This window comes from Aythya marila, assembly GCF_965140915.1.
Source record: "Aythya marila genome assembly, chromosome: 21".
In the NCBI taxonomy this organism is placed as follows: Eukaryota; Metazoa; Chordata; class Aves; order Anseriformes; family Anatidae; genus Aythya; species Aythya marila.
In genome coordinates this window covers 7660154-7672726 of record NC_139062.1, presented here as the reverse complement: position 1 = coordinate 7672726, position 12573 = coordinate 7660154, and the positions used below count along the sequence as shown (strand labels likewise).

Genomic DNA, 12573 nt, shown 5'->3' with positions numbered 1-12573 from the left:
TTGATTTCAGGCTAATCTAGATGAAAGCCAGATGAGTTCACCTACATTCCTTAGAGCTTTAATGACAGCAGTTTGTAAAGCAGCTATTATAGGTGAGTAACTTGCCGTGTAAACACCATACAAACAAAAAATGCAAAGAGTTATTTTACAGTTTTGGGGTTTATGTCATTCCTCCCCCTCCCCAAGCTGTTTATCATCATACAGTAAGATTTTTGAACTTTGTTGAATTTTAGTGCTGAGGAGAAGGATGTCCATTCCCCCTGCGACAGCCAGGAACATTGCTGGTAGGGTGTTCTCAAGGCCCTGATGTGTCCCAGTGACCTTGCATGAGCAGATGTTTCAGACAACTGAGTAATACCAGATTGTTCATTGGTTTTTCTAGAGAAGGTGGAAATGTGCTAGACGTTATTAAGTTAATTAGCATTTCCACTCCTGTGTCAGCAAGCTTGCGTGGGCACTCTACCATCGCAGATTGCCACATGTGAGTTGGAAACGTGGGTTGCAGAATAGAAGCCAGCTTGAGTATCTGTCTTGTTAATAGTTTTATGTCCAAAGCAAGTTACATTTTTAGAAAGACAGTTTATATGAATTATTTGTATGTACAGCAGTTGGTTGGAAATGGAGGAGGTGGATTCCCAAGTCAGACATGTGAGCCTCAGACTCCCGGGGTACTTGAATAAAGCGCTGCAGACAGAAACGTCTGGTCAGTTCACATTGTTTTCTTTAATTTTACTGGTGGCATCTGGCAAGACAAAAAATTGTGCTTGTAAAGTACCCACTTCTGCTCCTAGCTGTAAGAGTCATGCTCAGAGAAAATGGTCTGAACTTCATTTTGTTGGAAGGATGTGAGGGAAAAGATGCAGGCCCGGCTCCTTTCTGCTCAGGGAACGGAACCTTTCTGATGCCACCTAGTGTTAGTGGCGAAGTGGCACAGGATTTTATGACAAATGTTGAAGGGCTTCCTGATGAATCTCTGCTGGGGGTGTATCTGAAACATCTTGTTCTGTTTTACTTTTTGACCTTGCCTCTAATTGAGGGTTTTTTCTTTTTTTCAAAAATCACTTAATTATGTTGTATGATCTACTTTAAAAGCTGCTAATTTACCCATGTTGCTCACAGACTTCTAACGTATTTTTGTGTTCCTGATTTCCTATGTTGTATGTAGCTGATGGTTCTGTTTCTGCCTTTACTATTTTTAGGGGGGGAAATCTAAAAACTTTCTATATAGCTGAGATTTGAACTCCAGCCATTGCACCCACTTTGGACATGATTTGCACTGCAAAGTTAGGTTGTAATTCTTTGTATATTTCAGCTGACTGGTTAGGGCCAGGAGCACTGCAGATGTTGGTTGAATTGGGAAAACATAAAAATCAAGACTTCCAGAAATCGCTTCTCGGCCTTTTGGCTAAGATCAAGTGTAGAAATACTTCCTATTGTTTCTCATCGTCTTTTCTCTCAAAGCTAACCTGTATCTGTAATTTCTACTTGATAAATAAAGGAGATAAAAGATCCGCTCCTGCTGCTATCTACCGAAGCTGACCCTATTTTCTTCTCTTCCCTTCAGCGGACTCTTCTAGCTTCCGTGTGGACACTGCTGTTATCAAACAGAGAGTGCCGATCTTACTGAAGTACCTAGACTCAGACACAGAGAAGGAACTACAAGCACTTTATGCACTACAAGCATCAATAGTAAAACTTGATCAGCCTCCTAGTAAGTGCACTGGGGTCTTGAACCCTGAAGCTTAAGGAAAAGTTGTTTCTATTAAAGTCCAGCAATAGAGTCTGGAAGAGGATTGTGCTCTTCTTGACAATGAAAACAAAGTTTACCTTTGTACATAGCATCTGACAGAAAATAGCATACAGTGGTTTCTGCTTCTCCAGATAACGGCTTTTAGAGAACTGCAGTTCCCCAAATGCTTTGCTGGAGGTGGACTTTGCTCCTGATTGATCCTATAAGCAGAAGGAAGGACAAATGTCAGTGATGTAAAGAGAGATTTAAAAAAAACAGTTATTTGTTGAGGTTTACAATACCTGCACGTGTGAGAGCGCTGTGTGTTGTAATTGCATTATTTGCTGCATCAAAAGAGTTGGACAACTGATGTCTTGTCCCAGAAACACTGTTGACAAATGGTGTTGGAAAAGAGGTGGGGGACTGTAAGAGGAACAAGGGTACCCAGGCAGTCTGCAGCACATAATGAAAGAGTGCACAAAACCACCCAACTTGATCATACTTAGCTTTAAGGGGCTAGTCTCGTTTTCTCTCTCTTGCTGAGCTACATAAAATCAGGTATTGGAGAGCAGCTGAGCTGCATGGAAAGGAGAATGGGCAGTTGTGGATTGCAAGCCGGTCCCTAAATAATATGTTCTCACGGCCACTGTCCCTTTTCTGCAGAGCATATGTTATCCCACAGCATCAGAGGGACCTGTTTTCCCTCTCAGCTGTGTCTAACCAGCCAGGAAGCAATAACTCAGTGACAGATCTTCCTTTTACTTGTGTCTGCATCTCTTGCATTAAAGGTCACATTAATCCCCTTATCCGTAACCGCGTCTTTGTCTACTGACTTAAACTGTGCAGTACTAACAGATGTTCTCTCCCATTATTCCATTACTGCAGATTTGTTACGGATGTTTTTTGATTGCCTGTATGATGAGGAGGTAATATCGGAGGATGCCTTCTACAAGTGGGAAAGCAGCAAGGACCCAGCGGAGCAGAACGGGAAAGGAGTAGCGCTAAAGTCTGTCACAGCATTCTTCACATGGCTACGGGAGGCCGAAGAGGAGTCGGAGGATAATTAAAACTTAAAAATACAGGAAAAAAAAAAAAAAAAAAGAAACAATTTAAGTATTTTTTTAAAAAGTTTCACGTCTTCGCCAATCACAGTGCAGCAAGGCCAATTCTCGCGCAGACCCCCCCTTCCCCCACACATGCACGAGTGGGAGAGGTAAAAATAGATAAACACAAAGGTGATCATGGAGGAAAAAAGGTACTTGAAAAAAGTAAACTTCAAACCTGAGGGCGGGAGCACTAAACCAAAATACATGTATTATTTATAGAAAATATTTTCTGTTTTAATCTTTTTTCTTTTTAAACAAGGACTCATACTTACATAAAACACAAAGCAAAACAAATCTGTTTAGCAAAAAAAAGTTTAAAACTTTTAATTTATTATTTTAAGGACTGCAAATGCCAGTGTAATTTTTAAATTTGCAGTTTCTGTAAACAAATTGTATAATAGAACAAAAGCAGAGAAATAAATTTCCCTCCCCTTCATATGCACCTCAATTTTGTTTCAAAGCATGATAAAATAGACAAAACTTTTCAAGGGGGTTGGGGTAAGCTAGATGAGGAAGAGATCAATTTTTTTTAACTGTCATCAGATTTTTCTGCCTGCCTCTCAGCTTGCTTCAGAAATTAAAAAGAAAATAGTAATCAAAACATACATAACCTTGGAACGGAAGGAAATGCATTTGAGAAAACTGCTGCGGACCAGAGTGCTCCGAAAATAACTCATTCAAAACAGTGCTACCCTGGGGAAAAAGTACTAGTGATACTTTCAGAACCTTTAGAGCAACTTTAAGGCTTGTAAATACATAGAACAAATATTTAAAAAAAAAAAAAAAAAAAAAAAGAAAAAAAGAAATTGACTCAATACTATTTCTTTTCACTTTCAAAATATAAAGAACAAAATAAAGACAAACATTGCAAGTTTAAAAGAAAGTAAAACGACTTCTCCTTTGACAGCTGCTGAATGTGTGCACCATCTCTGAGCGGTGCTGGCTTCCTTTTCATTGTGTAGATCCTCGGTTCCAAATTGTGTACATATAGTGTGTGTATGTATGTGTGTCTACCAAAAAAAGAGGGGTGAGAGCAATTGTTTAAAAAAAAAAAAAAAAGAAAGGAAAAAAAAATAGGGGGTTGCTGCTTGGGAGACCCTTTCTGCAGAGAGAACTTAATGGCTGCTGAGCAATGAGCAGCTAGCTGGGCTGCTGCACCACGTAGGTCTGTCTGGTTCCCAGCACTGCAAGGCTGGGAGGTGATCTTGGGGCGGTCGGTACCCGATCCCAGCCTGGTTCTTCCAGCCGTATGACCACGGTGCCTCGTGTGACTTGGAATGGTGGCGTTGTCCTGGGGACTTGCGACTGCGGTGACTCCGGAGGTTGCAGCTGTCCGAGCAGAGAACCGAGAGCCCTTCTCCATGGCTTACACATCCGTTGCTGCCCAGCTTCTACCACCGCCCTTTGCATCTGCTGGCTGCCTTGCTGTGCTTAAGGAACCCAAAAGCCCACACGGGTGAAAATGAAAGCGACCTACAAGAGTCAGTGGAACAAGCAATTGCAGTGAGCAATGCGGTGCTCTTCCTGGCTCTGCCCGCCCCGTAGCAGTGTCTGAAGTCTGAGCGCAGCCCAGGCACAGATTCACAGTGGTCACTGTGCGGTGCAGGCGGAGCGCGTGTTGTCTCCGTGCCCAGAGGGACCTCAGCTGTGCCCCAGTGCCACACAGTCCTCCAAACTGAGCTGCTGCTGAGTACATTAAGTCTCTTGTGTGTCTCTCTTCAACAACCAAAGATGACCTGCTGGCTCTCACTGTGAAGAAGCATCTACCATAATACAGTCTGCAAAGTTTGTGAAGCCCTAAGATGTAGTTTGTGAACTGTGGTCTGTGGACCGCGAGTAACCTGTGGAGCATTTGCTGGTGGTCTGTGCGGCACTAGCTGCTCACATGATGCTGTCTTTTTCTTTCCAGCTGCTAAATCACCTTTTTTTTAAAAAAAAAAAAAAAAGAAAAAGAAAAAGAAAAAAAAGAGGGAAAACAAGAAAAAAGGCTACAAATACATTAAATACTTTCCTAATCTTCCTTTTACATGTAAACAATTGCTGTACTTGCATAAGGATGTTGTTTGATCACCACGGGGAAGGGAGGAGGGTGCCTGGTTGTGGCTGGAGGGGGAGATGTCCATGAGACATTTTCCCTGTTAATGTGTTCCACGCCATGAATCTGAGCTAGAGAATCCATGGCCTAAAACACTAGAGCATTGTTTGTTTTTTTTTGTTTGGTTGTTTTTTTTTTAGTAATAATAAAACACTTTTCTCTGATGTTTGTTAAAAAAAAAAAAAAAAAGGAAAAGAAAAAAATCTCATCCTTAATATATGCATATGTATGTATCTGCTTGTATGACATCCAGCACTTCCTCCTCCACAGCTGCTTCCCTTCCAACCCCACACCCCCCCGGCCTTGCAGACAGGCTTACCAGTTTGTGATGGGTGCTCTCAAGATCTCCAAAAGAGATCTTGAGATCTCTCAAGATCTCATCCACATGGAAACTCCCCCCCCGGAGGTTTCAAGGTGTGTGTTTTTTTCAGGTCGTGTGGGTTATGAGAGTGCTCTTCTTGCAAAAGTAAACTGAAGCCAGAACAAGGGTGGGTATGTGATGGTTCATAGCAGTTAAATCGTTGAATTAAATGGATGTGAGTTTGTATCAGAACAAATATATGCTAGGTTGTGCAGTGCTTGCACCTGATGAAGTTCCTCTCAGAGGATGGGCAGCGTCAGACCCTGCTGGGAATGTCTCTCTGATACCGCAGCCACTCCACGCAAGGACTGTGATTATCGTATTGATTGCCTTGAATCAGAAAGGTAGAAATTGTGAGAGCCTTTGAACAGCCACATGAATCAAAGTGGGACAGGGCCGGGACATTCATTTGGAGAGCTTCAGTCGGGAGTTGGAAAAACACTGGCTGGAGAGAATGGTGAGCACACGGGTAGAGGAGAAAAATCTCTCCCCTCCTTGTTTGAGTTTTAATGTTACTTGTTCTGGGGAGTGGGAACTTGTCCTGTTAGTGTCATGCATGTGACAGCAGGTGAGTTTTCAGAGGTTTTAAGAATGTTTTCAGAATTACCCAAGAGCTCTGAAAATTAGAGTTTGCGCCATGGCAAGTTTTATGGTATCTTTAGATGAATTAAGCTGCACATGGAGCCCTGTGAGCACTTTATGCACTAGACCTTTAGGCCTCTAGCTGTGGATATATTTCTTTAAGGTTCAGCATCTCACAAGTGTCACCACAAGGAGCACATTTCATACAAGTCTTGGACCAAAACTGCTTCCTCTGCTCCCCTTGCATTGTTTACATGCTCCTTGCTTACCTGCATCTGTACCGAGCTGTGGCAGCTTTTCAGTCGCCTTCTAAATCAGCCCGGGTTTGCAGGCAGTTGTAGCTCTTCAGAATGTTGTCCATGAAGATCTTTACAACACTTCTAGGGTGTTAAAAGACAAAAACTGTAAGAGATGCATGAAACAGAAAAGGAGGTAATTAATTATGAGAGGTTCCCATGGGAATGTGATTTGCAGAAGCCTCATTCTACATAAATGAGGAGAGGTGAGCTGTGCTTACCTCCTGCGTAAAGATACAGCAAAGCCTAAGCAGGGAGGACAGCAAATTTCCCATAAGAATACTAAACGTTTGTGGTTTTGTCCTCCCTCTCGCCGCTAGTCCTAGTCCTATAAGGCATTTAAATGTGACTTTTGGGCAGGCTTGTGAGCGTGGCAGGAAGCTGATGCAGCTCAGCACGAAGGAGCTGCATTAGAAGCCATTTGCACTGCTGGGAGCCCGTCTTGTGCCGGAGCTGTGCACGCCATCAAAGGCGCAGGTAAGGAGGAACAGATGTATCACTTACGTCCCTGTTTGTCTTTATTGCTGGAAATGTCTCCGAACCTGAAGCAGTCAAACAGAAAATTTCCAGGCCAAGCGTGTGCCTAAGGCTGGTTTCTTTCTAGGAAAGTGTTTTCAGAACCAGATCAGTCGTTTCTGTGAATGAGGTCAGGGAATACACAGATATAAGACCTTGCTCTCTGCGCCTGTTAGCATGTTTGGTTTTTAGCCTTGTTTTCTCTCAATATGCCTCAGGTCCAGGAGCAGACCTGGGTGTGCAACTCTTGCTTTTCCCCTGTAAAACTGCCAAATCTGGCCACGTTTCAGCTGTGCTCTGCCTGTGCTGCAGGGGACTGACAAGCATTCGGCTCACTTGTGTGCAGAGGGTATGCAGGGCTCTTCGCTTGCCACTCAAGTTGCCAGAGCTGTCCAAGGCGTTTGTCCTGGAGCTGAGGAGCTCCTGAACCCCCCAGGCTGCGGCATGCTGCTACCCACAGGTGCACCGGGGTGCTCTCCATTTGCAGCTGGGGCAGTAGCACCCAAAAACTCATGACAGATGTTAAGGTTACTCTGCAAGTGAGAATTGGCACGGATATCCACAGTCCAGGCTCTTGGGTTGGTTGCAGGGGATGTGGTTGTGACTTTTGCCTGGGACCAGTACACCCTGGTGCAGGAGCTGGTAGCCAAAGAGGCCATGTGGAAAGAGAGGTTTGGGAAAAGGGATTTGGCTGCAGAGAGTTACTGGAGTGCACGAGGCAGGTTTAAGCAAGTAGTAATTTACATTGGCCCTTGCTGCATTTCCATGTGGCCCAGAGCGTTTGGTTCCAACCCTATAGACTATTTTTTTCAGAGAAAGGTAAAACGGGGCCTTTCTAAAAAAAAGTCCTATTAACTTGCCAAGTGTCCTGAAAACACTTGAAAGCAGTAGCAAATGTGGTATCTTGATGCCAAGAGGGTGGCTGTGGTCATTCCTGCTATGTTTAGTCCTAACAGGAGTCATTTTTACAGGGGAAGGGACCTGAAGGTTGGCGTGTCAGAAGCGTTCGCTGCAGAGCAGAAAAGTCATTGGAGCCATGCCCCTGGCGCTGGTTTGATTTGTTCCACAGGCACGAGAGGGTTCAGCTTTGCAGGCAGTAAACTCAAAATCAGACACGCACCCCAGAGCCCTCTTGTGCCCTCACATCCAACACCTCTAGCTTCCCTAAAGACGACACCAGGGGAATGGTTGTAACTGCAGAGCAGCCTCAAGGCCACAGGTGGATGTGCTGACAGCTGGGGTTCGGTCAGGTCTGCTGTGCCCATGGGGATGAAACGGGGGGCAGATGTTCAGCCTAGCAAGCGCTTTGAGCTCATTTTATGTCGGTCTGGCAGGGAAAGCTTGGCCTCTCTGCTCTTTGGAAGAGGTTGGCCCTCTGCTGCTACCTGATCCCAGGCCAGCAGAGCGGCATCCCCAGCCAGACGTGCAAGCTCTTCACATGCTGCTTTCTTTTAATAAGGCGCTAACGCAGAGGCTTGTGTGAGAGGCCACATGCCAATAGAAACCCCAAGCAGTGCTCTGGTGTGGCCTGGGGGCCACATGCAAGCTGCAGCCACTGTAGGATGGAGCCCGAGGCTGAGGACGCTTTAACCTGGAGGGTCCTGCTTGGCTGCTCCTCACCCCAGCTTCATGGATAAATTATCCTCAAGGAACCATTGCAGGTAAACCACAGTGGTGGAGATGCAACTGCAGCAAACGAGAGATTGATTACCACTTAGCTTCCCACAGTGTGACTAAACCCCTGCAAATATCTGAAGAAACTTAACCAGAAGTTTTCTACTCTTGTATTTTCCACAGGGCCCTGCTTGCTGCCTATTAATGGCCATGGAGCTGTGGTTTGCTTAAATAACGCCTGCTTATTTAAATGCTGCTGTAGGGATGCTCTGACCATGAGCTGTGGAAAGCTTTGGTCATGTGGCACCAGTTTCTCTTCCTTATTTCCAGCTGCTAAATTGCAGTGAAGTGGCAACAGAAATAAAGCCAGCTCCCTCTCCATTCAGTACTTTCCAAAGGGGAATTTGTCCAACTGTGCAATTGCTGTCCCAGCTGCAGGGACGTTTGTGCTGTGACTGCAAATTGGAAAGGAGAGAGGGGCCTTGGGGAAGGTAATCGATGCTTTAAGGAGGTTTGAAAACCTTTGGATTAGAGTGAGCAGAGAAAACAGTAAAGCCTTCCTTTTGCATGCTTGGTTGTCTTGTTCCAGCCCCCCGTGAGGGTTAATAGCAGACGTTGTCGTAAAGCAGATTTCTACCAAGCTCCCGGGGTGCAGACCATTAACGAGCACTGAGGAGAGCACTGTTAGAAGTGTTCTACCACAGCACTGCAGAGAAGAGCTGAAAAGATCATCTCAGCTGGTACTTTCAGGTCTTGCCTGTGGAGGAAAATGGGTTGTTTCAGTTTTTCAGAACAAGCTATTCTGAAATAATGCTGGGTATAAATGCTCTGCACTTCTACAGATGGTCTTAAGTGAATGATCTGTTGGGCCTGCCACCTCCTGATTGTCTGTGTGTGACCGAGTTGTGCTGGGAACCTGTGTGCTTCGTCAGAACCAGGCAGCCTGCGAAGGGAGCGGGCACTCAACACCCTACAGGGCTGCAGCACTGCTGCCACGTTAGCTTATGGTGACGGGCACAGCCCACGGCTCTGTTCTCCTGCTGCAAAGCCCTGCTTTGGGTGTTCAGGGCAGAAATAATTCCAGGGATCTGTCACAAAAGTAAACTGTAACAGTGGGCTGATGGAGCCCATCCCAGCTGCTTCCTTCCTGCTGGTCTTACAGCATCAGTGCCTGCCTTGGGATCAGCTGACACAAGATGTATTTTTTATACAAAGTGATCATCAAATACAAGAAATTTCACACACCTCTGCAAAAGAGAGGACTCAAGTGTTTTATCCACCCTCCAAGGAAAGGCAAACGGATCTGACTCTTCTGGCTTCCTCCACCATCACAAGGTGGTTATTTTGAGCAGGAGCCTGGGCTGTGGCTGACAAATCTCAAAGAAAAGCCAGTTGACAGGATTTCCCATGGAGAGACAAGTGAGCCAGTACTAGAACTGTTTGTATGCCTCAGACAAGAGCCATGGCCAAAAATGCTTTGAATTCCTGCTCAACCAAAGGGTTTTCTGTCTTCCCAGCAAGGCTTGCTGGCATGGCGATGCTCTGTTACGGCTGCAGGACCAGCATGGAGGCCGGAGTCCAGCCAGGCTGCTGAATGTGCAGGGCGTGCTGCTGATTGCAAGGGCATACAGTGCATGTGCTGCAGCCAAAAAAGAGCTTTTGTGGCTGCAAAAGCATCCCAGCTGGGAGGTGTTCCTGGCAGTAAGTTATTACCTGACCGGGTGACGGGAGCAGCCACTGCCTGCTGTGTGCTGCAGCCTGCTGTGAACCAATTTTAATCTGAAACAGTGTTTGGTTCAGAGAGCAAAGGGATTCAACAAAACACTAGCATTCCTGCTGCCAGGTATTAACCATGGGGACTCACAGCTTTGGGAGAGGTGTTTTGTCCCAGTGTGAAAAGCTGAGCTGGTAAACTTCAGCCTCTCCAGCTTCAGGGAGCCATTGCTTCCACTTGCCAGCTGGGGGTTAAAAAAATCACTACTGTAATCCCAGAAGTGCTGTGGAAAATTCACATCTTCCAGGCACTGTTTTCCCAGTGATGACAGTAGCCTTTTTAGCACTAAGGATCTATTTTGGATTAGAGCATCCCTAGAAAAGCAGCAGCCCATGGAGGCTACGTAGTCCACAACATTGTTCTGCAAGGACCCTCCTTGCTGGTCAAGATTTCTGTCAGCTCCAGTGGCACGTTCATTTCTATCAGACATAAAAAGCCAGCTTGGCTCCAGAACAGAGCAAACTTTGGTATATTTAAGCATATTTTTATTCATTTGCTAGGAGCTAATATAAAAATAGGTGGGCAGGCCTGAAAGTGCACAGATGAACAGAATACCACTTGAAAAAGGGGAAGTGGTTTGACAAGAAAAGCTAACTGGGAGCCTCAACAGGTAGTTGTTAGGAGGGCAGCAATAGAGCAGCTGGGAGGTGGTATAGGGTGCCAGTGGAAAGTAGGACAGTCCATTGGAAAAGTATGGAGAAAAAAATTATTAGGAGGTTGTTAATGAATAAAGAGATCACAGGTGGTGTTTGGAAGGGCAAAAAGTGTCAGGGAATATGCATTTCTTCGAAGCCAGAAATGGAGAGATTTTTGCACAGAGTTACAGAAAATATGGGGCTGACAGTACCACTCTGCTGCTGAAAGGAGTAAGTATAAATTAAAGAGAATTCTGTTGTTCTGGGAATTGTTACAGATGTATGCTTGGTAAAGTAGCCAAGCAAGCCCCGAATCAGCAACAAAGTGGAAAATTGTGGTTAAAGAACATCGCATCATCTCTTCCAAACGTCCATTTGGAAAAAATCCAGAAGTAAAAATCAGCCTGAGTGTAAAGACAAGAATGGTGTGTGCTGTCTCAGCGACTGTGGGTACGGTGACGCCGTTTTGTAATGCAGACGGACAAGTCCCTCGTCACCTGGTACGTGCGTGTGCTGCCGAGGGGCTTCATCCCCCTGCAAGGTCCCTGCATAGGGATGTGAGAGCTACGTTAATTAAATGCAATTAGTCTATGATGATTATGGGCTAGTTATACTCAGCACCATTCCCCGTGCAAATCCCCTGTCTGTTAGCTGTGTCAAGCTGCAAACCTCAGCCAGACTGTACCTTCATGGCCTTTATGTGCCTTCCTGCCACTTGCTGAGCAGAAACTTTGAGACAGGAGAGCAACGGTCCTGCTCAAGCACTCTGTGTGTTTCCATACATGGGTTTGCTGAAAACTTACCAACTGTGGCCACACACTGAAGCTGGCAGAGCCAAACACCCAGTAGCACGGTCAGGCTGCCAGCAGTGCCAGGTCGGGTCTGTTACAGCTTGCCTTGGCCTCGAGGTTACACCAAGCTGGAATTACCTCCCTCAGATACATGGTCAGAAACAGGTCTAAAGGGCAGAATCTGTAGGCACGTGATACCCTATTAAAATTTGATGAAGGCATCTCAGGGAATCTTTGATTTGTTTTCAAAGCATGAGAAGCTAAAGTAGCAGCAGAATGTGAAGCTTTAGGGATGAAAAAATGTGGCAAGGGGAAGGAGTTCCCCAGCCTGCTTGGAATTAGGTGCAGAACAGAAAAAGACTCAAATTCTCCTTGAGCCAGGCTGACTCTAGGCTGAAATTTGAAAAAAAAAAAAAGTTTTTACAAAACAAATGCAAAAGTCAAGATAAAAATGGAAAAATAAATTTGCCAAAGTGGGATAAGGACACAAGAGGCAAGGCCTAAATTATAATCACCATTGAATTTTGAAGCTGCAGGCCAATATTAAAAGAGAATTTGGTGACAAAGACACAGTGCTCGCTTAGCCAGCAGGATCACAAATATAGCAGTGGAAGCTGATTTCAGCGCACAGCGTGATGAAGGTAATAATAATCTTATGTTTTGTAGGGTATGTGGCAGGCAGCTGTTAAACAACACAGGTCAGTGATTATTAAATTATAAGAATTCACTTTAAGTAAAAATTGTGACAAAAGGGGGAGGAAATATTAGGTAGCATGGGGTAAGAAAGTAAAAGAGATTGGCTTTCAACCCCTGGAATGGTGATTCTGTGACCAGATGCACTGATAACGAAGTACAACAGGTTTCTAGTGGAACATGTGGCATTGCTCTGGAAAGCATCTAAAGGATATGGGCTGGAAACAGTAAATCACTTGACATGCAAATTTTATGGATACTCATCTAAACAGTAGCAATGTCTAAATGATCTTGTTTAAACTGTGAGCTGAACCGTACAGTCAAAACCCAAAGCTCCAGGCAAATTTGTAGAAGCTTTAGGACTGCTGGAAGCTGTAATAA

At 45.0% G+C, this 12573-nt stretch overlaps 1 protein-coding gene across 14 annotated transcripts in view; it reads left to right on the top strand.

Moving 5' to 3' along the window:
- The window catches only part of EIF4G3 (eukaryotic translation initiation factor 4 gamma 3), a 153109-nt gene extending 149468 nt beyond the window's left edge, over positions 1–3641 (top strand). For all 14 annotated transcript variants that reach the window (XM_082776883.1, XM_082776882.1, XM_082776878.1 and 11 more), the window contains 3 exons: positions 11–92; positions 1565–1711; positions 2615–3641. In XM_082776883.1, the coding sequence (XP_082633009.1) occupies positions 11–92; positions 1565–1711; positions 2615–2796 (411 nt within the window). In that variant the 3' untranslated portion in view covers positions 2797–3641. The remainder of the gene's footprint in view (positions 1–10; positions 93–1564; positions 1712–2614) is intronic.
- The last annotated feature ends 8932 nt before the right edge of the window (positions 3642–12573 follow it).